General features: G+C 46.3%; 1 protein-coding gene across 4 annotated transcripts in view; it reads left to right on the top strand.

The window, feature by feature from the left end:
- Slc9a3 (solute carrier family 9 member A3) overlaps positions 1 to 26,989 on the top strand; it is a 46,599-nt gene that overhangs the window by 5,467 nt on the left and 14,143 nt on the right. For all 4 annotated transcript variants that reach the window (XM_060380348.1, XM_060380349.1, XM_021631419.2 and 1 more), the window contains exons 2-3: positions 23,848 to 24,150; positions 26,174 to 26,334. In XM_060380348.1, coding sequence (XP_060236331.1) covers positions 23,848 to 24,150; positions 26,174 to 26,334 — 464 coding nt within the window. The remainder of the gene's footprint in view (positions 1 to 23,847; positions 24,151 to 26,173; positions 26,335 to 26,989) is intronic.

Below are 26,989 nucleotides of genomic sequence, written 5' to 3'. Positions count from 1 at the left end.
ACATCCCTGGTTGACAAGTTTTCAGGCATGGCAGGCAAGGGGTGCTCCCATAAGCTTAGAGTACTGTGGCTGTCACACCTGAGTGTCAACCTAGCAGCTGGACAGGTGAGGTCTGTCAGGCTTGTGTACGCTGGGCTTTGCTTCTAGCTGGTTGCTCCTCTTGTCACTGTCTATCACTGAGTGTCATTTATCTAAGAAGGATCTCCTGTCTGAAGGAGAGCCCTTGGACTGCTGCTACAGGGGACAGAGTTCAGACTAAGGAGCTGGAGAGCTGCTAGAAACGCAGAGGGAGTGGCCCATCTTAGACACAGTAAGGAGACCTCCAGAGTAAAGGGACTGGACACTAGCTCAAGCACTGGGGACCCAAGAAATAGGGGCCAACAGGGTAAATTCTGAAAATATCAGGATCAGGGTCATTGGGGCTGCATCGTCAGTTGGAGAGAGTATGGTCAGGGACAGATGGAGGAGCCTCATTGTTGGGTAATAGTGTGGACTTTATCTGGGGCCCCTGAAAAAAACATTCAGCACCTGGGAAGGAGATGGTTAGGAGCACCTGCCAGGCTTATGTTCCTAGACATATATTTTGAAGGCTTTGTGTGAGGTCAGCAGTTCAGCCTGGAGTTATCCCTAGATGAAGACAAACCAGCATTGTTTTCAGGTCAGATTTAGGAGGAGTGGTCTGGTCCTCTCTCCCTCCTGGGCAGGTCAGGAAACCTGCTGAATTTACCACCTGCTGAGTTGATGTGCCAAAGTCCAGTTAGTTTTGAGTTCTCTACTGGGAAAGAGTTTCTTGCAAGTCAAGATGGGAAAGTTAAAAGGCCTGGTTTTATGCACTTTTTTGAAGAAAAGGAGAAGTAGAAAACTATTAGTTGCTGGGGGCTTTGTTCTTAGATTTGGACCACATTTGTTCAGGGGACGTGGACCAGCTCTCCTGTTGTTCTGAGGCTGCATTGGGTCCCTCAACCTAAGCTCTTAGCATCAGATAGGCTTTTCTCCTGGGCCCTCTCTGGGCATCCTGGGCCTCCAACTTTGGAGAAGCTGTCCAAGAGACAGTTGACTGACAGGTGACACAGGGAAGTAAGCATGACCGCTCCTTTGAAAGTGAGGACCCTGGAACTTCGGGAGCCCCAGCTGCAGGGCAGAAGCAGTGTGGTTTATCGAAGTCACACAGGAAGACTCACAAGCTAGCAAGAGATGTGGGAGGAGCCAGTGAGATGTGGATCCAGGAGGCCAGAGCCCTCTTAGGAAAGTGTGCCTGTGTGTGCAAACAGCACAGACCCATTAATTAGTTTGCTGAGTACATGTGTACGCACACAGCCACCTGTGTGTATATAAGTATGTGTGATTTTGCATGGGCAAACTCAGACTGTTCATATTCTTGCTCCCACACCTAGACCCCACTGAATGAGTGTGTAAGCATGCTGTGTATGCCATCTCTGGGCCTCATCTCTTCAAACCTCCTGTAGGAGTTTGTGCTTCCCCATCCAGGTCAACTCATGGCGGTGGCTCCAAACCTCTGAAATTAGAAACTCTCAGAGTAATATGGAACTAGAAGAGTTCCAGGACCTCAGGGAGGGACCGGTGAAGATGGATGGTAGATTCTTCAAGGAGGCACTGTGCCTTCAGGGTTCCTGGAAACACACACAGGGCTCCTGGAAGCGCCTCCCACAACTGGACTTGGGCACTCCTGTTAACTACCTGTGTATGTCGCGGCTCGTTTAACTGTCTGTACGGGGACAGGCTCCTATCTCTCCAATGCCCCAGGCTCTCCACAGGACATGAGCCAGCACCTGCATCTCTCTGTGAAGAGGTGTCAAGAATTGGGCTCTCTTGGTCTTTGCTCAGTCTTGATGTGACTTGATGTGCTGGGGAAAGTTGATAGGGCATGGGAAGGGGGATCTCCTTTTCCCGGGGGAGAGGGGTAGAGGAGAAGAAGGACTGAGAGGGGACACCCTTGGGATGTAAAACACATTTTTAAAAAGGAGGGGGAAAAAAGGAATGGGCTCAGCAGATGAGACACTTACAAGGTACCTGGCATCTGAGCGGCTACAGAACTTGATGGCAGACAACAAACAAAACTGTCAAGAGAGTCACACATAGATAGAAACAACATTTCCAAGCTGGATGTTGTATATGCGTGTATGTTTTTGGAGGTCAGAGAACAGCTCATGGGAGTCAGTTCTCTTTATTCCACCATGTGGGTCCTAGGGGTTGAGCTGAGGCCAGTGGGCTTGGTAGCAGCACCTTTACCTGCTCACTAGCCTGATTTTTTAAAAGACTGAGCACCCAACTTCGATTTCTGGGACTCACATGGCAGAATAAGAGAACTGATTCCTGCAAGTTATCTTCAGAGCTCTGTATGCATGTACACACACACACACACACACACACACGGCACACACGTGGGCACACACATACACACACGGGCACACACACACATACACACACACATGCACCCATGCATGCATGCATACACACTAATCCATGCAATGAATAAATAAATGTAATAAAAGGTATCTTTCTTTTGAAAATATGTGTGTCCAGGCATGTGTGAGTTGGCGTATGTGTGGAGGGAGAGAACAACTTTCAGAAATTGATTCTTTCCTTCCATTATGTGAGTCTCCAAAATACATTTCAGGTTCTCAGGCTTGGGAGCAGCATCTTTATTTGCTGAGCCATCTTGCCAACCTAAGGTTCAGTTTTTAATTCTGTTCTTTGAGATCTGAAGGCGCACAGATGGGAACTCACAAAGACCAGATGGCCTTTGAGGGCACAAAACCTCCCACATTGTATGATTGCTGCGCTGGGGTCATTCACTCCTGAGTGCTCGCTGTGAGGACAGACTAGCCCCTGGTGTTCTACCAGGGGAAGGGTCAGAGAACAAATGGCCTTTTGCCAGCAGGGTGGCCTGTGAGAGCCACAAAGCTGTGTTTGGCTGTTTATAACCCAACCCCAAGCATGGGATCCTGACCCCAACTATGGGAAGGTTAATTTTTTTATTTTCAAATTCTCTCTCTCTCTGTGTCTGTCTGTGTGTATGTATATATGTGTCTGTGAGTAATGCATGTTTTTGTGTGTTTAGAGGTGCATGCCACAGCACATGTATGTAGATAGAAGCCCAACTTTCAGGGGTCATTTCCCTTCCACTGTGCATTTAAGGGATCAAACTCAAGTGACCAAGCTCATGTGGCGACTCCTTTTACCCATGGAGGCATTTCATAGGCTCCAGTTCTGAGATGTTTAAGAATTCACAGTCTTACTTAGAGCATTCAGCCCTAAATTGGATGCCTTTATCACATCCTTCCCTTCAAGGTTCAGGGATTTAGGCAGGAGAGTTGCAGAAGTGGTGGGTGACGCCAAGGAAACAGTGATTTCCAGACACAACAGAGCTGATTCCCATATGAGCTCACCGAGACTGTGACAGAATGCACAGCCCTGCATACGTTCAAGCCAGGTGAGAATCCCAACATGCAGAAGGGGAAGTGAGCACAAAGTCCCAACCTAACCAAGAAGCTATTTGCAAGTGATAGCTTCTGGCAGGGGAGAAATTAGTTTTCTTCAGTGAAGTGACCTGAATTCTATCAGCTGCACTCCAGGGCAGGCTCAATGGTCAGTAGTAATTGGATAGCACAAATGGACACCATATTTCTGTGACTCTTTTTTCAAAGAGAAAGAGCATGAAGTTAGGAGGTAGTGAGGGTTGTGGGGAGTTGGGTGAGGGAGCAGAATATGATCAAAATATAGTGCATGAAAAATGTTTAAAAATGAACTGTCGTGGGGACAAGGATGGGTGCCAGCTGGCACCCATCCCCACCATCACAGAGAAGCTGAAGGGGTCTTTTACTCAGGGAACCTGTGCTGTGGGCTGGCACCCATCCCCACTATCACAGAGAAGCTGAAGGGGTCTTTTACTCAGGGAACCTGTGCTGTGGCCATTGTCTCACCCACTGGGGTTGCTAGGGTGGCCCTGGCACCCAGCCCTCTCAGAATGCACACACATGAACACTGTGGACATGCATTTGTGGCTGCTGTGGCATCTGGTACAGCGTGAGGCACATGGACAGCAATGGCTCACAATGGAGGAGCGTACACACTGTCACAGTGACGATTGCATCAGTGGTGTATAGGCGAATGAGGAACTTCCTGGGCTGACTGTGGGGTCAGACAGCATGCCTGCCCTGTGTATATGGCAGCTGACCTTGGGCCTTACTGTGTATCTAACCTCTCTGTTCCTGTCATGCTCTATGTCCTCAGAGAGGTTGCTGGGCTCTATTACAGAGTGGAGGCAGCGAAGGACGTCCATGAGATTTCTATATCCAGGCATGATGCTGTCCTAGGGCCATCTTCAACTCTCAAAAGGGTTCCCTTTTCTGGAAGTAGAAAGACAACAAAGTGGGGTGGACTGGGGCCTGGTGTGAATACAGAAGGTGCCCCTGGATCCGCGTATGTCAGAGCCACTAGCAGCTTGTTTCTTGAGATAGTGCTTCCCTCTTGCACACCGTTCAACGCGCTCCCTGCACATACAATGCCCAGTACAACATGAGGGCACCCAACACACATATGTTCTCTTTGGTACAGGAGTTTGAGGAGGACCCCATTGCATGACCCCAGTTCAGCTGTTGCCTTGAAACCCACCCTCACAGCCTCTGCATTCCTGTGGCTGTGCTCCGCAGGTGTGGTTCCTGCTCTTCCTTTATGATTGCGAGGTAAACGTCCTGGGGGCCCACAGCTTACCCCCCCCCGTTACTTTCCAGTGCCAGGCGGGCTTTCCCTTTACTCTAATCTTATTAAAATCTGAAGCTCTATTAGTGTGGTGGGATCACTGTAAATGTCTGGGGTGGCATGAAATTACAGCACTGTTTTCACACCTAATGAAGAGAGTGGGGCATTTAGCACACTCTCTGAAGTGGCCTGTCATACTAACCTGGCCTTTTGGAGCCTATGTTATTCATCCAGCATGATTTTGAAAAGCTAACACACTTAATTTTAAAGCAAAGTTTTAAATTTGGAGACTAATCAATCAGCTGCTATAGCTGATCCTATCCTTGTCCAACCTTTTCCTGCCTCCTCCTGTGGTTAAGAATTTTCACTAGAAGCATTCTTTGTCACAATCATAGAAAATTGATGCCTATTGTTAACCTAAGGTACTAGAAAATGGGCATCATGCATCATCACCCTTAAAATTCCTCTTGACCCATCTACTCACATCTTCTCTCCCCAAACTCCTGCCAACCATCCATCTTTTTACTGTCGCTAAAGTTTTATCTTTTCCAAAATGGAATCAGGTGGTCTGTGATCTTTTTCATCTGGCATTTAATTAGTAACACATGTTTAAGGTTGCTCCCCTTTAATGGCTTGATATCATAATTTCTCTTAGTGCTAAATAATATTCCATTATATGGATGCACTACAGTTTATTCATTTATCCATTGGAGCAAATATTTAAACTTGGGCAATTTTGAATAAAGCTAGCATAAAGATATGTGTGCAAGCTTTTGTGTGAACAGAGTTTTCGACTTCTTTGGAAAGTACCAAGGAAAATGGTGGTTTTACAAGCAGATGCTATGGATACAAGTAGTGTTGGAAGAAACAACCACTGCTTTCCCAAGCGGCTTCACTATTTTGTAACAGTGGCTGTGAGAGTCTATAACTCCAACTCCTTGGCAACAGTGAGTTGACAGTGATGTGGGCTGTTGCAACTTTGCTTGGTATATGGTGGACCCTCATGTTGAAACCTACAGTTCTCCATTAGTACCCAGTAATGCGGAAGATCTTTTCTTCTTCCTCTTTGTATGGAGTATTTTTATTCTTTGACAGTCTCACGCACATCTGCAATGTAGCTTGGCTGTATTCAACCCTGATCTTCCCTCTCATTTTCCCTAACCCCTCTAATACCTCCCCCCAATTTTACTTCCTTTTCTTATTTAAAAATTTTTCCTAACTCACCAAGTCCAGGTAGCACTGCCTGAAAGCTTGTACTTGTAGAGCCATATGCCAGAACATGGCCAATTTTTCAGTGGCCATGACGAAACATGACTCCCTTTCCCCCAGCAGCCATCAAATGCCAGTTGGTCCTCAGCTGGCAGATGGACCCTCACGAGCCCCTGCCCCCTTCAGCTGGAATGGTGACAGGTTTCTCCTGTGCAGGTTTGAGCAGGGGGTTATAGCCGCCGTAAGCTCCCGAGTGCGATACCCGGGTCACGTCCAGCAGTCAGCACTCCACAGCATTCCTTCAGCTATTCTTCCAGCTCTTTCCTTTTCTTCTCCCTATTCTGGGAGGGATATCTCTTCGTGTGCTTTGTTTGACATTGTACATCTCTGATAACGTTTCTCGTTTGACATTTGACTCACTTTTAATTGAGTTCTTTGTTTTCTTATTAATTTTAAGGAATTCTTTTTATATTTTGGAGAGAAGCCTTTAACAAATGTGTGTTTTACAAATATTTTATTCTAGTCTCTGTTACCTTTTAATTCCCTTAACAGTGTCTTTTGCAAAGCAAAAGTATTTCTTTTAGTTGGGAACAGTGGTACATGAACGTAATACTAGACTTGGAGTCCAAAGCAAGATGATAATGAGCCTGAGGCCAGTCTGAGCTACAGCTAGTAAGAACCTGTCTCTTTAAAATAAAGGTTTTTAATTTTCAGATTTCTAGTAAACTGTTTCATATGAGTGTATTTTGACATTTTCACACATATGTATTATGTACTTGACTCATCCACCCCCGACTGCCTTCTCTCGTACTCCCCCAAACCCCACCAACAATCTTCTGCTTATCTTCTCCTTCTTGCTGACCTTACTTCTTAAGAAAATTCTAGAATCTTTAAGTTGTTTAGGATTTAAGGAAATATGTTAAGGTCTAGAAAGATTTTTTAAGTTGATAGATACAAGATATGATAATGATTTAGGTACAAAACTTTCGACTTACCTAGATAGGACAGATAGTATTTTCTTCAAGGTTGCCAAATACAAATGAGCCAAACATTTTTGAACGTAACTCTTATATATGGCTTTCCTGATTGTTTCATAACTGTTCTTCCTGTGTGTAGTTTATTATAAATAAATAGGAAACTAGAATTCGTGTGTTTGTGTTAATTATTTTTCACACTGCTGTGAAAAAATGCCTCAAAACAAAACAAAACAAAAGCAAAGAAGAGGGGTTGATTTTGGCTCACAGTTTGAAGGTGCAAGGCATGGCAACAGCAGTGAAAGGCAGTTGGTCACGAGGCGTCCACAGTTAGGAAGCGGAGAGAGACAAATGCTCATGCTCAGCCCACTCTCCCCAGCCTTTGGAACAGCGTTGCCCGCATCTGGGGCGTCTTCTCACCTTGGTTAAACCCCTCTAGAAAGACCCTCACAGATGCACCCAGAGGTTTGCCTCCTAGGCAATTCTAAACCCCATTAAGTTGAACGTCAAGGTTAACCATCACCACATATTAGAGAAAACATGCCGCGTTTGTATTTCTGTGTCTGTCTTATTTTGTTTAACATGATGGTCTCCATTTCTATTTTATTCTGAATGATATAATTTTGTTCTTTATAAATGGAACTTTGTTTAGACATCACATTTTTGTGACTGCCACGCTTACATTCCCACCAGCAGTGTATAAGGGTTTCTCCCTGATCCCTGACGTCCTTTGCAGTCTTTGTTGCTTGTTTTCTTGATTACCATTTTGGCAGGAGAAAGATGGAATCTCGATGTAGTTTTAATTTCTTTGTTTATGTGATAATTAAGGATGTTAGACATTTTTCATGTGTTAATGTTTACTGGACACTTTTATTTCTTTTAAGAAGTTCTTTTGGTGTTTACTTTTAAAATATATTCTAGATATTAATTTTTGTTGGATGAATAGCTATAGACTTTCTCCCAAGTTTTTTAATTAATAAAATTGGGGGAGTGTTAAGGGATTGAACTCAAGGTTTTATGCAGATTAAGCAAGTGCTTCTTCAATGCCTGACATCCCTAGCTTTTCAAAGTTTTAAATTTTAGTCAGGTCCAACTTACCCATTTTTTTTCTTTCATGTTTCATGCTTTAGGTATTTTACCTAAAGATTCATCATTAAATCTGGGGTAATCTAGATCTTTTCTCCATGTTATTTTCTTTCTAAAAATTGCAAAATTTTGTGTTTAGCTTTCATGTTTTTAGTCCATTTTGAGTTAGTAGTTTGGTGGGTTTTTTTAATGAAGGTTGTAGGTTCTGGGTCTAGATTCATATTTACACATCTACTTATCTAATTATTTCGGTACTATTTGTTGAAAAATAATCTATCTCTGTTGAATCTCCATGCTTCTCTGCCTATGTTGTATTTGCAGATGTCTCTCTGTTGTCAGTCATTGGCAGTGATCTTTCTACTCTCCTAGCACTGGGTAGTTCCAAAAGCCTAACTGCCACAGATCTGGCAGTTGTGACATGAGTTTTCCTTTAACACCAAGCATCTTTCCCCAGGCTCCTGCCCTCCAGATGAACTGTAGACCAGGATGTCTGACTAGACAAAGGAACTTGCTGCAGTGAAGTGGAAAGAATCAGCATTTTTACAAAATTCAGACTTCTAATCCGTAAACATGGAACACCCTAATTTATTATTATCTCATTTATCCCATCAAAGTTTATGGCTTTTATGGTCTGTGTTTTGTCATTTTGGGGGAGGGTGAACTATGCATTAGTTTTGTGCTAAGATATATAGGACAGTGTTTTAAATTTCAAATGCTGTTTCCCCTTCCCTTCTCTCTTCCCTTCCCCCCTTCTCTTAATAAATCTCCCACGTGGAACCAAAAAAAAAAATTCAAATGCTATAGTTCTTTTTTCTGGTATGCAGAAAAGCAGTTGACTTTCTGTATGAGTGTTGCATTCTGTAACCCTTGCTGCAGTCACTCAGTTCCAGAAATCTTTTTTTACTTTCTGCATTGACAACACATTATCTGTGATGGACTCTCTTGATATCAGCAAACCAGGCCTATGGGGAGTTGGCTGTGGCCTGTGTCTTTACTTTGTGTTAGGTAATTTAGTGTATTGTGGCCAAAATATCACATGTGAGTAAGTATATGAATGATATTCCTTCCTGGGAAGGAATTTTGATGTAAGCTCATGAGGCAAGAAGATGGCGTTTAAAGTTAATAGGGGAAGAGAATCTGGCCAAGAAATACACAAGATCTGGGGTGACGGGTGACTTGGTCACAGAGGCACAACACAGATACAGCACAGCAGGAGCCATGGGAAATCTTGGGAGTACTGTAGCTAATAGAGGAAGTGGCAGGCCCTACAGTGGAACCTCTTGTTATACCCCCTCCCCCACTGGGCCTTTCTGTACTCTACTCTGCACATTTCTTTCTCTTGTCTTATAGCTTTCTGGGTCCCATCAAGCAGCTGATCCTTCAGCTCATGACTGCCTTCTTGGGCCTTGAATGTGCTGCATGTGTCCTCAATGTAGAAGAGGTCCCAGAGTCACTGAGTAAACACATTGCATCCTACAAATCCTCGGCAGCTAGCAGAGGGCTACTAACACAGCAGCTGCATCATCTTTTGGCTGTCCTCACTGAGGCCCAAACAGTTCTAGGATTTGCTGGAGAGGATCTGCCCCTCTTTCCTTATCCCTTACTGCCCAAGATGATCAAGTAATCTCAGAGGACAATGTCATGGTCAGCTGTCCTCCAGCCCAGGTTGATCTTGGACTAGTCTCCTGCTGCCTAACTCATATCATGTTCTTGGATCTGCTGTATTCCATAACATTCCAGGGTTGTACTTACTCTACCTGCAAACGTCTCTATAGCATGTGACACATACAACTGCTTCTCCATTGCCCATGTAGTTTTTCATTTTGCCTGAAGTTATTAGGCCCCTTTTTGTTATTGATATAATAATATATTATTGTGTGTGCATACCTACCTATGTAAGGGGATATGCTCATGACGTAGCGTGTGTATGATGGCCAGAGGACCACTTTCATTTTTTATTTTTAGTTTTTACAATTTATTCATTTTATATCCCAATTGGAACCCTCTTCCTCAACTCTTCCTGGTCGCACCCTCCCTCTTTCTTCCCCCCATCCCCTTCCCCTAGTCCACTGAAAGGAGGAATAGTTCTCCTCCCTTGCCATCTGTCCATAGCTTGTTAAGTCTCATCAGGACTGCCTGTATCCTCTTCCTCTGTGGCCTGGCAAGGTATCACCAGGGGGAAGTGATCAAAGAGCAAGCAACCGAGTTCATGGTAGAGGCAACCCCTGCTCCCCTTACTTGGGAACCTACATGGAGACTGAGCTGCCTATCGGCTACATCTGAGCGGGGGTCTAGGTCCTCTCTTTGCATGGTCCTTGGTTGGTCCACCAGTTTCTGCAGGACCCCCTGGGCTCAGATTTGTTTTTTAGCTTTGTTGGTCTCCTTGTGGAACCCCTGTCCCCTCTGTGCCCTTCTATTTCCCCCTTTCTTCTGTAAGACTCCCTCTGCTCTGCCCAAAGTTTGGAGACTCACAGCCAGAGGACAACTTTCAGGAGTTAGTTCTCTCCTTCTACCTTGCGGGCCCCAAGCATCAAACTCAGGTCACTTGGCTTGGTGAAAAGAGCTTTTACCTGCTGATTCATCTTGCCATCACTGCTGGCATCATTTTCTACGTGCTTGTTAGCGAATTTTTGCTCAAGCCATATGTTGCTGTGTTCTGCTTGAGCTCTAAGATTCTCTTGTTTTCTTCTTGAGGAATTCAGAGGGTCCTTGCCCAGCTGTGTCTGGTCCCCTGACATCATCTCTGTTGACTTGGACCATCTTTGCATCCTCTGCTTTTATGCTGAGGTCCCTCTCTTAAATGTATTTTCTTCTGAAGCTTTCACTTAGCCTTCTGAGGGTCAGAGCTGCAGGGCTGGGGCTGCGGAGCAACCTGCTGATCGCTGATATAACTTGGTCACTCTGGAGACAGAGATGTGCAAGGTGTAAGTACTTTCCTGTCTCAAGTCCGAGGCATTGCTTGACCTCTTTCATGGTTGACTTCTGACCTTGGAAACCTTCTTCAGCATTCTTTGGACAGGGATTCCTCTTCCTCATTTGGGATCAATTCTGTCTAAAACAGTATTTTGGGGGCAGGTCTACTTGCCTTATGGGCTCATACAGTTTCTGCCATCTAGTCTAGAAGCATGGCTCTTCAACATATGTATTTTCTTCCTTCTGTTTTCTGGTAAAATTTATTCTTTCAGTCTTCTGTTGATTTTTAAAATGACTGTTCTTGTGTTGGTAACTTTTCTGAGGTCTCTTTCCCCTCTTTCCATTTCTCTTCCTTCTCTTTCTCTTTCTTTGATGATCCCTCTGCCTGACTCCCCACCACATGCTGGGATTATAGGCATGTGCCACCACACCCGCTCCAAGAGGTGTTGAGGTCCTGTGCTTCCTTTCATGGCCATTTCCTTTCCTCAGAATATTAGTGTCGGCATTTCCCTACAACTTCTAGCCCTGTACTGGCTGAGTATGTGTCTCCTGCTATTCCCTGAGATTCTCAGAACCAATCCTTGGGCTGGGCCATGTTCTGGGGGCATAAAACCTCATCAGAACCTGGAGCAGAGGTATGCTAATGTATCTGTGGAGAGACAGGAATACCAGGGTCTTTAGCTCCCTACTTCTTTTTGGCCCATGGCAAAATCTTGGAATAAAAACAACAAATAAGCCCTTTGCCCTTTTGTCTTGTTTGGGTTGAAGAATAAAGTAAAGCATCTGCTTTCTGGGGATCCAGTTTTCACCCTCACAACATCCAGAAAAGATGAGATTGCCATCTTACACCAGGAAGCAAAGTCCAAAGATAAAACTGCCAGTTAGAAAGTGCACAGGCGAGTCCTGAGAACAGAGAGCCCTCGGTGAGCAGGAACTGTGCCCTTGGCTCCAAAGATAGGGGCTGCCTGTACCTTGCAGGAGCACCTTGCCCCAGGGAAGTAGGTGTTGGTGGGGGCCCTCAGGAGGCCCCCATGGGCTCTGAGGAGAAACTAGCTGAAGGGTGGACTGTTGGCATGAGGCCTGCCACTAACCCATCAACTTTTTCACATTCCACTGCCCAGTGTCTCCAAACCCCTCCCTCATGGAGGGCTTGTGCTTCTGGGCCACTTTATGGCTTCTTGTTCTTGTTCTTCTTCTCCTCCTTCTCCTCATCTTCCTCTCCCTCCTCCTCCTTTTAAATCTTTGGCATTCCAACTTATCAGACTTATCAGCTGCCTGTACTATATATATCAATAGCAAAGCTCAATAGTCCTGATGAGTTCCTGCTTTGTGTCCAGGAATTGAAGGGTGACAAAGTCCTGGCTTTGGAGAAAAGTTGTGAGAACCCAGGTGGTAGAACCATAACCATGTGAGTGGGCATAAGCCCAGTGAACAGCAGCCTGGAGACATTGCCATACAGTTTATCTGCACAAAAGAAGAGAAAATGCCTTGCTGGAATTTTTCACACGAAGGTATGAAGGTCAGAAAGATTCACCAGAATTACATTTGTGAACTCTTTGGAGCTCTTAAAGCATTTGCCTGTCTCCTGCCCTGTCCTATGTGAGGATCTTTGCTTTAGTGAATTTTATATCAATTTAACCTTGGGGTCACTCTTCTTACCTTCAGGCTCCTGTTCCACTTGCAGCATTTTCCTGTGATGTGATAAATTCTATTCTTCAAGCACAAAGCCATGAAAAAGAGGTGGCCCTGGCTTGCCTGGCTTCCGGCATTTTTCATGCTTTGGGGATGACCTGAGTGGTGACAGGCCACTGTTCTTGACTCTGATGGGAGCTCTGCTCCTCCAATCCTCACGTGTGTTAGCTGCAGCCATCATACTTGGCCCCAGTTACCCTGTTTCTATGCCACTGTCCACAGTTACCCCCTGGGACCAACTGGGTACATTCTCTATGCAAGATCCCTCAGATCCCTACCAGACACTCTGTCGGTCAATTCTGCTCTTAGGAAGCTGATGGCCAGCTAACCCATAGTTTGTGAAGACCCAGTGGGTACAGATGGGACAAGAGATCTAGGTGAAAAGAGGATTAGGGATGTCCCTGAAGGCCCTGCTCTGGGCTTAAGGGACATGGGAAAAAGTCACTCTGGCCATGTCTCATTGCTGGCTAGGAGCTGGATGATTCTTCTGCTTGCCTTTCAGTCTCTACATTTAAAATATGCAATATGGTCAGCCTTAAGGATTAGATGCCTCCAGGTGCCTGATGCCCCCAAGAGACCTGCTTCAGAAAGCCAAGGCTCTTCCGCAGTTCCTACCTGAGAGCCCAGGGTTCCTTCAGTGCCTTCTCAGCCCGTCATAATAAATACCAGGGATCTCCTGGAGGACTGTGGCCTCAGGGAGAGCCAGTTGTGATGGGAACAAGGGCAGAGCCTGCAGCTGCGGAGGCCACAGAGAACCTGTAATTGTAAGTGCCTCCTCTGTGGTGCATGGCACACTGAAGCTGCATTCAGAGCTCCACTTCTCTGCCACAGTTACCTTAGCGGCCAACGCCCGCCCCAGAGTCCCTGTGTCCAGCTCCTTAGGTCCTCCCAGGTAGCCATTTACTCAAATGATGGAAGAGAAACTAAGACAGTGGAGGGGTGCTTCCTGGGCGCTGTCCTCAGATGACCTCTGTGTGCCTGTGCCTGTCCCAGCCGGCCCGTTTGTCAGAAAGGATGTAGAGTATTTCTGCGATACCGTGGAGGTGTGGGCGCACCTTGTGTGGAGCCTGCTCGTGTCAGAGGTCCAGCCACTGCAGGATGTGCTGGCAACGACCCTTCCTTCAAGTAGCACAAGGGACTTTGTCCTGCTCGTCGGCAGCTTCGGCACAGCACCATGTGGTTGTTGATAAACCAAAGGGAAAACAGAACTGCTGAGCATTTGAGATCAGTTAGAACACCATTCATGGCACCTGCTTCAAAAGCATGATCTAAAAAGCGTAGTGCGGTGGAAGTTGAAATGTGGAGGGGTCTCGAGGATATATGATACGTTTAACAGAGTCAGGCTCCAGAACCCTGTCAAGACCACCAGCCCCTGAAGACAGAAGCTCTCTGAGGCAAGAGAGGCCACGCATTGATAGGCTTACAACAGACCCATGTTCTTTTCTGGTCCTTTGATGGGATAAAAAAACAAGAACAACAACAACAAAGCCCAGTTATTTGTATTTACACCTTGCTCACTTTTGGTTTTTAACTATTTGAACTTAATGGTCCTATGGAGCATAATTTTTAAAAAGTTATTGTTCAAAGTTGGCAGATTTTCTTAACTCTGAAAGCAGATCTTCCACCAAGTTGGGGTCATTTTCTGCTATATTTTTTTTTTCAAAATTCTCTCATTGCTTGCTTTTCCCCTCATTCTCAAGCCCCGACTACACACACACATTAAACCTTTTGATATTGCCCTGCAGATCATGGCATCTTCCTCATAAAAAAAAAAAAGTTTTCTCTTTGTGCCTCAGATTATGATGTTTCTATTGGCCTGCCTCCAAACTGCTAACTCTTGTATTATTGCTGTGCTGTGAAGTCAGTGTAAATTTTTATTTCAGATATTACATTCTTCATCTCCAAAATTTCCATTTGATTGTAGCCTTGGCTGTCCTGGAACTTGCTCTGTAGGCCAGGCTGGCCTTGAACTCAGAGATCTGCTTGCCTCTGCCTGCTGAGTGTCAAGATTAAAAACATGTGCTACCACTGCCCAGCCCATTTGAATGTTTTTGATAACATATTTTAGAGGTCAAGGAACCATGGTCCATGGACTAGACACTATTTATTTAAATAAAGTTTTATTAGAACAATTTTTCATAGCCTTGCCCTTTTGTTTCCATACAATACAGCAGTGTTCTGCAGTTAATTAATTGTATATCCCATAAATCTTGTGGTATTACTACTTTTCTTTCAGGGGAAAAAAAAACAGCTAACCTATATCCTACTCCAATTCCTAGACTGGTAATCCGTTTCAATTAACAATTACATTTTCTTCTAACCATTCTGAACAGTTGTGTTAAAGTCCTTCTTTCATAGCCTCAGCATCTGCATCATGTGGAGATCAGCATCAGTTGTTTCACGCTTGATCCTACTTTTCTACTTCATGTGTCTAGTAATTTCTGAATTGTGTTCAAGACACTGTGACTTGTACCCCAGAGAGACTGTGTGCTACTATTTTCCTCTGTAGATAACTGCTTTTTGAGGTGATGATCTTACCAGGCAATTGACCTTTGTGTGGACTGAAACTCCAAGTACTATGTGTTCCTATTGTGACTGATATTTTGTTCTGCTCTTTAGCTCCAGTCGACAGCATGGGAGCCACCATACTCCTGTGAGATTCACAGGAAATTACAAGGATTGGCTGGAGGTTAAGATTTTTCACAGAGAATATGGGGTCCCCATCTCTGGATCTCTGTTTTAGTAGCTTGCTGGATTTTTATTCCCTGGCTTTCTAGCTAGTGATCTAGAGGTTTCTGGTGGGCTCATCTGGTGCCTCAGCTGAGGCTGGGCCCTATGCTTAGGAGAATTCAGGGTGGTGGGAAGCGTCCAGGCTGTTCCCTTCCTAGGTTTGAATATCCTTCCAGTTTGGGCCCATTGTTTGCATATTTCTTTCAGAGATTTTAACTGTTGCTTGTGGGTGAATTGGAATAACAGACGCTTCTCTAATATCCAGTCATTAGATGTGGCTTCTCTCGAGGTTTAAGTTACATCCAATTGTGAGATCATAAAGTAAACCCGGAAACTCATCATCCTTTGTAAGTGGTGAGCTTCGGGAATCACGTGACTGCGGAGCAGGCGAGGTACAGCGCCTCTGGGAAGACTCTTCGGTGAAGAGGGACAAGGCTGGCACCTGGCTGGCCTTTGGCTGGCCGCAGGCTCGAGCCATTCCCACTCTTATACACAAGCAGTTACCTGTTGCTATTAAGGCACAGATTTGTGTTCAATACCATTAGAAACAGCTGCCACATGGTAGATGCCTGCCATGTTGGTAGGCAGTACAATGGGGCGGTGGAGTGAGCACAGGATGAGGCAATCACTGGCTTTGGGTCCTTTCCAGTGCTTTCTCCTGACTACAGGCTCTGATGAGCTACTTTCCCTTCCTTTCTGTTCAGGTCAACACCCTACTCCAATCTTCTAGAGTGACCCTTAGAAGCCACCCAAGACAAACAGTCCCTGAGGTTTTCAGCTTCGACAAGAATTTCGAGTTAGCTCAGGCCACAGGGAAGCAGGTCTTTAAGGAGCTGCACCCCAGGCGACCTGAGCAACTTCCCTCAAAAATATTAGTCTGAGTATATGTAAAATAGGGCTGTCTGGTAATGAAGACATAAAATAAGTCAAAAGAGTAACCTACAGAGTTGATGACCAACGAGGGAAACCCACAAACCATGAAAGGCTCTGGAGCCATCTCTCAGTACAGACCTAAGGACACCTGGGCTTCCCACCTGCTAATGACAAAGGCTACAGGTTTCCTGTCTGTCAGGACCAAAAGCTGTGGCAGGTCCAGAGACACTTGTCTGCACTGGTCTGGAGCACTGTGGGGCTGCAGGAGAAACTTGCTGCAGTTGCTCACCATGGCTTCCCTGGAAAGCCATCAACAAGCCGGGCATGGTGGTGCATGCCTTTAATCCCAGCACTTGGGGAGGCAGAGGCAGGCAGATAGCTGTGACTTTGAGGCCAGCCTGCTCACACACACACACACACACGCACGCACGCACACACGCACATGTGCGCACAGCCATCAAAAAATCATCAATTTAGAAATTAGCAGTGTTTGCCTAGGTTTTATAAATGAACAATGTGGAAAAATACCTTGCCATTTGTAAGCAGCAGGGCTAGTCTTGAGAATCTGTTCTCCAAGTTGTTCAGGCCCAAAGAAGGCCTGGCTCATGGACGGGCTCCCTGCCTACAACAGGAGAAAGCAGGTCCACTCTGACCGCTCTGAACTTCCAGGCACTTGCCTAGTGAGATGCAGGCAGGAGGAAGAACTGGCTAGACTCCAGCTGAACTATAAATACCTTTACCTCCTGCCCTGGATCTATACCTGACACACTTACTGAAATTCCTGCAAGGTGCCCAGTGGGCACAGCTAAGAACAGAAGGAATATTCAGGTCAAAACAATAGGGTCTTCTGTGTGTAGGCTAGGCAGTTGGGCTGGATCACTTGAGAATCTTCTTGGGCCCACAGGTGTCTGCTGTGTGAGTGTGCTTATGCCATCTACATGCTCGCCTCTATATGTCCACGGGAGCACAAGAAACTGCACATGCATGTGCAGACATGTGAGCTCATGTCTGACCCTGACTTGCTCTGCTGCACAGGAGGGGCCCTTGTGTCAGGTGCTTTCCCTTCTTTCCTCTGGGCAGGTTTTCACTGCTCGGTCCAGTTGCTCTGTTAGGCAGAGTTTAATTCTCGAAGGCTTGTAGCTGTTAAAGTAAAACCAAGGGATTTACTGTGCTGCTGCATTTGCAAGGACTCAGCTAAATCTGCCCGTCACCTTGAAAGATCCTTGGCAGTGGGGCTGACTCTGGCCTGACCAAGGCCTGTCCCCAGCTGCATTCCTAGGGCGTGAGGGGGTCAGGGTCAGCCGGTGCCTCCCTGAGAAGTGGCTGCTCTCTCTGGTGCCTAGTCTCAAAGTGTCTGCTTACGAATGCTTGGACCTTTTACTACTGTCAGAGAATTTGTAATTATAACTAAAGCATTTGCTGTCTGGTGTCACCATCAGTTGGTTGTGCTATTTTGTGCTTAATTAGCTGTGACTTTGAGCCTCAGCAATAAGTTACTTGTGAGCTTGAATGTCCCTCTGCCACACCTGCCCCGTACGCTATTCTCAGCTGACACAGAGAATCAGGGACTACACTGGCTTTCCTGTTCCTGGAGTATTTTATTTCTTCTCTAAAGAGACCCTCTCCCTGTCTCCTCCTGCTATTGGCTATTGTTTCCATGAAGTTTGCTTTAGTTTTGGCTTTGGAAGTTACACGTCTAAGCCCCATCCCAGCAGGACACATTTTAATAGATTCCGGACCACTGTCTGCCCCAAGACAGCAGGTATTTGTTCTCTTTGAGTTCTCAGACATCCTCTGCAGCTGTTCTAAGATTTCTGTCACTATAACAAGTGCCTGAGATGATCTAGTTACAAAGATTAAAAAAAAAAAAAAAAAAAGCTTGTTTAGGTTTATGGTTTTGGAGGTTCCAGACCATAGAATAGCTGGCCTATAGTGCTCTTGAACCATGGCAATGCATTGTGACAGGATCGTGTGGTCAAGCTAAACTTCTGACCTTGCGGCTAATGGCATAAAGATTTATGTATGTATTTTATGTAATATGGAAACTTCACCTGCATGTATATCTGCAGTTTTATGTCAGAAAACAGCATCAGACAGTAGAGAGCTGCCATGTGGGTGCTGGGTATCGAACTCCGCACTCAGTGAGTGCTCCTAACCACTAAGCCATCTCTCCAGCCTCATAATGGCATAAAGAAACAAAGGATAGAGATTTGCTAGAGAAGGGGCTAGAGAAATGGCTTAGGGGTTAACCATACTGACTGCTCTTGTAGAGGACTCAAATTCCATACCCAGCACCCACATCAGGTGTCTTGAAAGCTCCTGTAACTTCAGTTCCAGGGTGGTCAGTACCTTATGACCTCTAGGTGGCACATATAAAAACACATGCAGCTACACGGATACACATAAAAAATTACATCTTTGAAGAGAAAGGGAAAAAAAAAACACAAAGGAAGGAAAACTCTCATTAACTCCCTCAAGGCCAGATATCCAACAATGTAGGCCTCTCTGTAGTGCTACCTTCTACAAGCCACATAACACCACCATCCTGGGAACCAAGCTTTCATTTTATAGCCTTTGGGGATGTTAGGATGGCCTATAGGCCACACCTTCCCTAACAGACAAGTAGACTTGAGAATTTTTGTGTGGAAGACCACACTGCATGCCTATTTCTTATGTCACAGCCACAAACTCCTATCCTCTGCAGGTGTATGAGCTGAGGAGTCCCGCTCTCCCGTGTGGGGAAGAAATTCTCCTTCCATACTGCACCAGCATCTCCATGTCCCCAAGGCTGGGCTTCCAGCCATACACAGATGAAGGCCATTGTGAGGGGCTACTGAAACCTATTCCTTAGGCTCCACCAGGTCCTCTTTCTGCCTTGCTTCCTCAAGCCACTGTGCAGGCACAGCAGCCCCTACTTCTCAGTGAGAGAGGTACACCAAATGATGAGCGCATCTGTGGCATGGACAGAACATATAGGAAGGAAGAAAGGCCTGGTATATAGTGTATATTTCATCACAGAAACTTGCAGCCTGTATGGCCATCCATAAAGCAGCAGACCACAGTAGAAATGCACCCAGCACCTTGGAAGAAGCTGGCCCTGACCCGCAATAACTCATGTTCGGGCCATTCCTGTGTGCGAATGTCTCCTGCCACACGTCAGACCTGTGTGTCCAACTCCAGGCCTTCCCCCTTCCAGCAACAGGAAGCAGTTATTGTTTACTGTAGGATCGTTCTACAGCAGCTGGATTACTAAGGTCTAGAGTGCCCATCATGTCTGTAATTGCTGAGCCACTAGCAAATTGCTACTTAAAGCTAATTGAACCTCTAGCTTAAGTAGCTAATTACCATGCAGATTACTGCTCAGGAGTTAAGGGACATTCAAGAGCCAGAACGGACTGGGCCAGTGGGCCCCCATCCACCAGGTATTCCATTGAGTGAGGGTGATCCCAGACTATAACAGATGGTCAGCTGCCAACCCAGGGCCACTGAGGCCCAGAGCCAGGTCTCTCTGACGTTCTTCACTGTGGTCATGGCAAAACTGGCTGCAGAAGAATGAGGAGTAGAGGAGCCACCCAGCCCAGAAGAACACACAGGCCCCAGAAAATGTGGCTGAGGTCAGCAGGAGAGCTGTCCGAGTCAGGCAGGAACGCAATGCACAGAGATTGCTCAAGGGCAACTTAATGACACCATGAACCAGGAAAGGGTCCAGACCCAAGGAAGATGAATAAAACCTCAGATTCGCCAGAGATACAGGGTCAGAGTGCATATTTCAGGACCCAGAGTCCATTGTTAGATGTGATAACCTGGACAGGATTTTCAGAGACTTGAAAATTATGCACAAGCCCGCCAACATCAGGCCCAAGAAATAAGTGAGAATAGCAGAAAACAGCGAAAGATGGCTCAGCCTGCACAACTACAAGATGAAAAGCTTGAGACTTAAGAGTGAAAAGAAGATGAAGGGATAGCACAGAGGAGGAAACCTGGGTAGATAGTTCCATGTGTGGATACCTGCTGCTCCATTTCAGACCATTACAGAAACACCATGGGGAACTATCAAAGCACACAGAACCAGCCACATGCTCTGGAGTTCAGGATGCCCCCCTGCAAATAGAAGGAGCAAAGACCACAAGCTTCATGTTGTGGGGAGCATTCATGTTAAGATCTGTTCTCAAGTCATTCTTAAGGATGAAATGTGTCTTTTACAGCAAACTTGTAAAATAAGCAGAGCAGGCTAGCATGAGCCCTTCCTGAAGCACAAGGAGCAATGTCTACTCGAGGCTCTAGGAATAGATCACCCAGAACACATCCAGACAAATCTTGGTAAGAGCAGGACATTATAAGGGGTACATTGGCATGCTTGAAAAGATAGCTATTTGGCAGTAAAGGAAGGAATGAGGGTTTTACAGCTCAGTTTATGAAAGGATTGGGACTCTTCACTCCAATGAAGAAGTTATCAAATTCTGTAAATAACAGCTCACAGACCATAACAGAAGTATCTTAATCACGAAAAGATAGCCAGTACCCAGAGACAGTAAAAAGAAAGCGGGGGGTCAGTCTTCAATGAGATATTGGAGTATGAGGCAGGCAGGGGGCAGCAGCATTCTTCCAGGGGACACTTTGGACCTAAGAACATAGAGTCCTTCACTCTTCTGGCGTCTTTCATGTGTGTAAATTATGTCCAGGGTTGGTGCTGTCACAGAGATGGCAAGGGACAGAGGTAGTCCTTCCCCCACCCACGCCACACACAGGTGGGTATTCTGAGAAAATGAAGCGGTTGTCATTTTCCTGGGATTTTTCAGAGCCTACTTCTGAGGAAGAGCAGTTGACCTGAAACTAGCCTGTCTTCCATACCTCCAGACTCCAGCTGTTGAGATCTTACAGTCACCAGCAACCACACAGAAGGGATTAGATAATAGTGTCTAAGGGGCAGACTTGCCTTGTTGTTCTAGAGATAAGAATGGCCCTGGTACCTTTCCTAGTCTTGACTATCAAAGGGAACTCAACAGAGCTGAGATGTTTGTGGTCTGTACAACAGACAGAGAGTGTAGGAAAAGACCAAAGTCCTGAGCAGAAGGCAACCTCACAGCTTGGGTGTGGTCAGAGATCAGAGGTTTTCTGGTCCTTTTTCATGGTCTTTCAAAGAAACTCACCCTCCAGTGACCCAAAAGGCACAGGGCACCAGCTTTCAGGCTGAGATTATGAGTAGGGCACAGCAGAAATGAGACCCCCAACTGGAGCCAGCCCAGAGTATGGAGAAAAGCAGGACATGCACATGGACTCTGTGGCTGCTACATAACTTCCCAGAAGTCTGGGTCTTATGGAATTGGAGAAGAGAACCAAGGTAAGGCATGACTTTCACCCTTTAGAAAGAAGTTGAACCACAACCAGAACACATGGAAGCTATGGCCATGGAGCAGCTGCCATCAATCTTTGGGGACACAATGGCTTCAGACATTTCTGAATCCAGCCTTTGGACCCAGAGCCCAACATTTATAGTCACTGGGAAGAATAGGAAGCGGGCTCTTCTCTTGACTCAAGGAAGTGGGATGCCAAGGCTTGGGCTCTTAGAGTTCCTCTGGCATCACAGTCTCTCTGTAAGGTCCACAAGAACTCAGCACAACTCCCCTGGATCTAAGAATGCAGAGCTCTAAGATGGTTCAGCATCTGTTGCGTCTGGGGTCCCAAGTTGGGTGTCAAGACTTTCTGGGATTCTTGGGCTGCCAATACCCATGCCCATAGGATTTAAAGGGAAGATGCAAACTTTTTGTGTGGGGCTGGTGATGCCATACATATTTTCCTCAGCTTCCTGTGAGCAGCCCATATTAGGATTTTCTCATCCACATTATGGCCTCTCCCTATGAGAGAATGTAATGTAAACCCCAGCAACACCAGACCTCGCAGATATTTTTCTGCCAGTGGTCCTGGTACCACCAAACACTGATTAACCCTGTGCAGGGCCCTGAGGTACCCTCAGCAACCCCCTTCAGCAGCTTCCGTCATTCCAAGTTGGTGCCTTCTCTTACGTACTCAGACACCTAACATGTCCTAGAAATTATATCGTGTTTATGGCCACATAGCTAGCCCTAGCTGATATTAGTGGAAACTCTCAGAAAAGAGAGGAGAAACTTGATTCAAATTGGTAAGAAGTGCTGGGATGGGAAAAGCACCTGTGGAGCACAGGCAGGCAGTGCCTCCAATCCCCAAAGCATAATCCATTTGTCTGTGCCAGCTAAGACCTGACCCTCCCTGGAGCTCAGAGTCTGGATGGGGACTATAGGTGGTAACCAGTGACGTGACAGTCTCTATTATGTTAATGATTTTGGTGATAGGCTACAAGGTTGACAGTTTCTGGTGCCAAGATGATGTGACACTTTCTTCTCTCCAGGCTTGGAAAGCACTAGGGCACTGTTTGTATGCAGTTCAGGATTGCCATGGTTAAGGACAGAAGCAACCTCCACCCTTGGGTGGAAGAGCCCACCTAATCCCTGCAATCCCCGTAATTATCTGTGGAGAAACCAGCCGGGGAGCCCTGTCCAGGCTATCCAGTTCCAAAGGACGGGTCCAAAAACATCCTGGAGGCCCCACCATCATTACCCCGACCAGGAAATGCTTTATCTGAGACCAGACTCTGGTGGATTACCAACACCACCTAGCAAGCCCCTTGCAGGGTTGAGGATGGCTGAGGAGACTAAGGAGCCTGAAGGTTCTGAGGAAGATGGTTGTAGGTTTCCTGCAGACTTGAATATCAGGAAGCCAATCAGTTCCTGCCTGGTTTTCTGGAGACATTTGCTGTAGTGGCTGCTACTCCTAGGTGGCTGTGACCCCAAAGGGGATATGAGGAGCACGAATCTCCTAAAGATGGCAGCAACAGGATAGGTTTTACCTCAGGAACACAGAGGCCAAATGGGGAAATCTACCTGGGGGGCAAAAGATATCCATCTGCCCAACCTAGGCCACTTCCTCTCAATTGCTATGTAGCCTCCACCTGTGGCACCTGTCATGGGGTAGAAGGGTCTGTCATCCAGCATTCGTACTTTGTTACCCTTGTGTGAACGAGGAGAGTCCGTAAGATAAAGACACTGGCTTGGTGTGGCCGAGTTCTATCCTGCTCTTGGCCTTGGCTCTGTGTACATGTGCCAGCTTTGGGTGGGAACAACTTATCCCTAGAGGGACTTGCTCATCATCAGCATTCTCTCATCCATCACTAACTGTGGGTGGCTGTGAAGATAGATCTTTACATTATTCCAGGTACCTAGGAAGAGGTCCACCTAGGGCAGTGGTTCTCAACCTTCCTGGTGCTGAGACCCTTTAATACAGCGCCCTATGTTGTGGTGACATCCTAACTATAAAATTTTCATTATTACTTCATAGCTAATTTTGCTACTGTTACAAATTGTAATGCAAATAAATCTGTGTTTTCCGATGGTCTTTGGGGGTTGCAACACACAGACTGAGAACTGCTGATAGCTGCTCCTATAGCGAGGGTCTTCAAGCTTGCAAGAAACCAGTGACCACCCTGATCTCATGGGGCCTTGCTGTGGGGGTGGGGTCCTGGCCCCCCTGACTCCACCCACTTCTTCAGATTTTCTCTTTGCCCCTGGGGTCCCTTATGGGTTCTGATCTCCCTGACCCTCTTTCCTTCCCACAGTCTTTCACCTGTCCCACAAGGTCACCAGTGTTGTCCCCGAGAGTGCCCTGCTCATCGTTCTGGGCCTGGTGCTGGGCGGCATCGTCTGGGCAGCTGACCACATCGCCTCCTTCACTCTTACACCCACGCTCTTCTTCTTCTACCTGCTACCCCCCATTGTGTTGGACGCTGGATACTTCATGCCCAATCGGCTCTTCTTTGGAAACTTGGGCACCATTCTACTTTATGCTGTCATTGGCACTATATGGAATGCAGCCACGACAGGATTGTCCCTCTATGGTGTCTTCCTCAGTGGCCTAATGGGTAAGTTTATGGGTGAGTTCAAGTCACTCTGTATAGCCGAAGTAACAGTGCAGATCACAGATATAGAAGGGCTGGGGCTAAGGGTGCTGGGCAGCATCTCTGTGGACTTAAGTGAAGAACCTGGTATGTATAAAAGGGTTCAATCTACAATTAGCTTCCTTGGGACATCTGTAAGGTAAAGGCTTCTGTGTCATGTTCAGAACAGATGTGTGGCCACACAGACATCAGGGGAAGTAGGTATGTATAAGCAGCTATTATTACTCTTGTCACAGTTAGCAGAGTGGTAGGAACCAGCTGTTCAAGCCCCATGGGAGGAGGTGAAAGTGCTCCTAGCCTCATCAGTGACTTGCAGAGTTGAGCACCCCAAAGTCTTGAGTGGATTGGTGCTGTTTCTGCTTTAATATGCTGGTGGTTATTTTACTTAGTCTTGGTTACCTCCCAGGAACACCCACCCCTCTGGGCTGAATCTTTGTCCAGCTGAGGGACAGCAGGGGAGGCCTGAACAGATGTGAGTAGATGTTCACAGGAGGACTCAGAGCATTCACTGAGCAAATGATGCCCTTGAAACCTTAGAGACCAAGGAGAAACAGGGAGCAATAAAATCAAGAACTATCAATTACTTCAGATCTTATCATTTTAGGGAGCCCCCTCCTTGTCCCAGCTATCCATCATCACTAAACAAAGACCTCAAGGGCAAGGACATGCCTGGCTTCTAAAACCATAGGCACCCTGCTCTGAAGTGGGTACTACTGGTCACATTGGTGATGCCATAAGGTGATTTGGATCTCAGATGCCTGGCTGCCTCTGGCTTCTGAGTCTAGAGAGATGCCTTGAGATATAGAGCAAAGACTTTTGGATCACATGCTGGCCCTCACTTGACAGCTCTGTCACCCATAAGATTCCAGCATGCGATGTTCCTGGAGCTGTTTTTAGGGTACATGGAGAAGGCTCTAACTAACTGATTTATGATGTAAGCATAGGCTTTTAAATACAGTTGGCTGAACCTTGGCAAATGTGCTTACACAGGAAATTACATGGTCACCAAACTCTAGAGCATTTTAATCTCCAGGGACATCCCATGCCCATCTTCCAACCATGCCATAACCATGAAAAATTGTTACACTGCAGTGTTTTTTAATAACCAGTATTATTGTATATCACTGTCTTCAGTTAGGGTCACACTCTCATAATAGACATAGAACATTAGCTTGTGCTCCACCCTTGGGACATACCTGGCCAAGGTGGACAAGAAAGATCATCCTCATTCCATGAGCTCCATTTCTTTTGTGACTTTGGCAGATGGTATGCCCACAATTGCCTAGGCAGCAGTCAGTCTGTGTAGTGAGGAGCTCAAGGCTGGGTCGCACCCTTACCGTGAGGGTTAGCTCCAGATACAGGGAAAATGTGGTACACTGCCCAGGCAGCAAAGCCAGTCCTGATCAGTGGACTGAACATCTGCTGGAATCCAGCTTGTTTCTGGGATGCACTCTGGGTCTGCCAAGATTCTAGCCGAGAGGCTGGCCCTGCTGTAGCATTCCAAGGCTGGTCCAGAGCTAGTTTGCTCTGGAAAGCTGGGCAGGGCTTATATGATGTGGCAGTTAGGTGTGTGGTCCACTTCTGAGTGGAAAGTCCAAAAGGCTCTGGTGCTAGCTGAAGACAACAAAATTTAGTAATTGCAGCCATATGGGCTCAGGTCACGACAGAGACCACTCTGCCCTGTGTCCACTACTCCTTCCTGGGGTACTTCCCAATGTTCATTCCTTGGCCTTAAAGGATGGCAAGTTCTGCCCCAGATCCAAAAGGAGAGTAAAGCACCACGTTGGTGAACTGTGTAAGCCTTACACATTCTGGGGTGTCTGGCTGTGAGATCCAGTCTCTGAGCTCCGGTTTGTCACTGGGTAGCCCTGGGAAGACTTGTGCCTTACCTTTATTCCTGAGGTCTCTGACCTTCCAGAGACCTGGGAGATGTGGAGAGAAGGAACCACATGGCTAGTGCTTGTCCCATGGTCTGCATCTCTTGCAGGTGAGTTGAAGATCGGACTCCTCGATTTCTTGTTGTTTGGTAGCCTCATTGCTGCTGTGGACCCAGTAGCTGTGCTGGCTGTGTTTGAAGAAGTCCATGTCAATGAAGTCCTGTTCATCATTGTTTTTGGGGAGTCGCTGCTGAATGATGCAGTGACTGTGGTGAGTGATGGTGGGGTTCCTGGGGGGTAGCTACAGAATACTTGACTTGCTTGGAGGTTCTAGGATACCTTGCCAAGTGGGCATTACCCATATGCCTCGAATAGATAAGCTAGAAAGGGGGCCACTATCTGAACATGGCCTGCCTTTACAGCCACGTTTGTAATCTAGGATGGCCAGCTCCTGCAGGGCATGTCTGTCATCCATTCCTTCTCTTTGGTGCAACAGCCTTGGGGAATGAGTTGGAGGAGGCACAGGCTCTGACCCTCTTCTGGATCCCTAACTCACTTTCATCTGATTTCTCTCTTTCGCAGTCTTAGGCCCAACCATTTCATGACTTTGGCAGTAATGCTGCCCTGTTGAAATCCCCATATCTACACCCCCTAGAGCAGAGGTCTATAACTTTGGATCGCATTTGATATTCCCACTTCATAAGAAACAAATGGATGAATAAATGAACAAATAAAGTCTTACAGAAATTGCATTAATCTGTTGGGCCTACCATAACAAAATACTACAGAAGCCTGAAGCTTACACAGTGAGAATTTATTGTCTCCATGCTAAAGGCTGGAGGCTGAGAACTGAGCATGGCATCTGGCTCTGGAGGCCTTTTTCCTTAGCCTATAGATACTTTCTTCTCCCTGTATCCTTGCATGCT

This window comes from Meriones unguiculatus, chromosome 3 (assembly GCF_030254825.1).
Source record: "Meriones unguiculatus strain TT.TT164.6M chromosome 3, Bangor_MerUng_6.1, whole genome shotgun sequence".
Classification (NCBI taxonomy): Eukaryota; Metazoa; Chordata; class Mammalia; order Rodentia; family Muridae; genus Meriones; species Meriones unguiculatus.
Note: the sequence above shows the minus strand (reverse complement) of the source record. Positions and strands in the feature narration are given on the sequence as shown.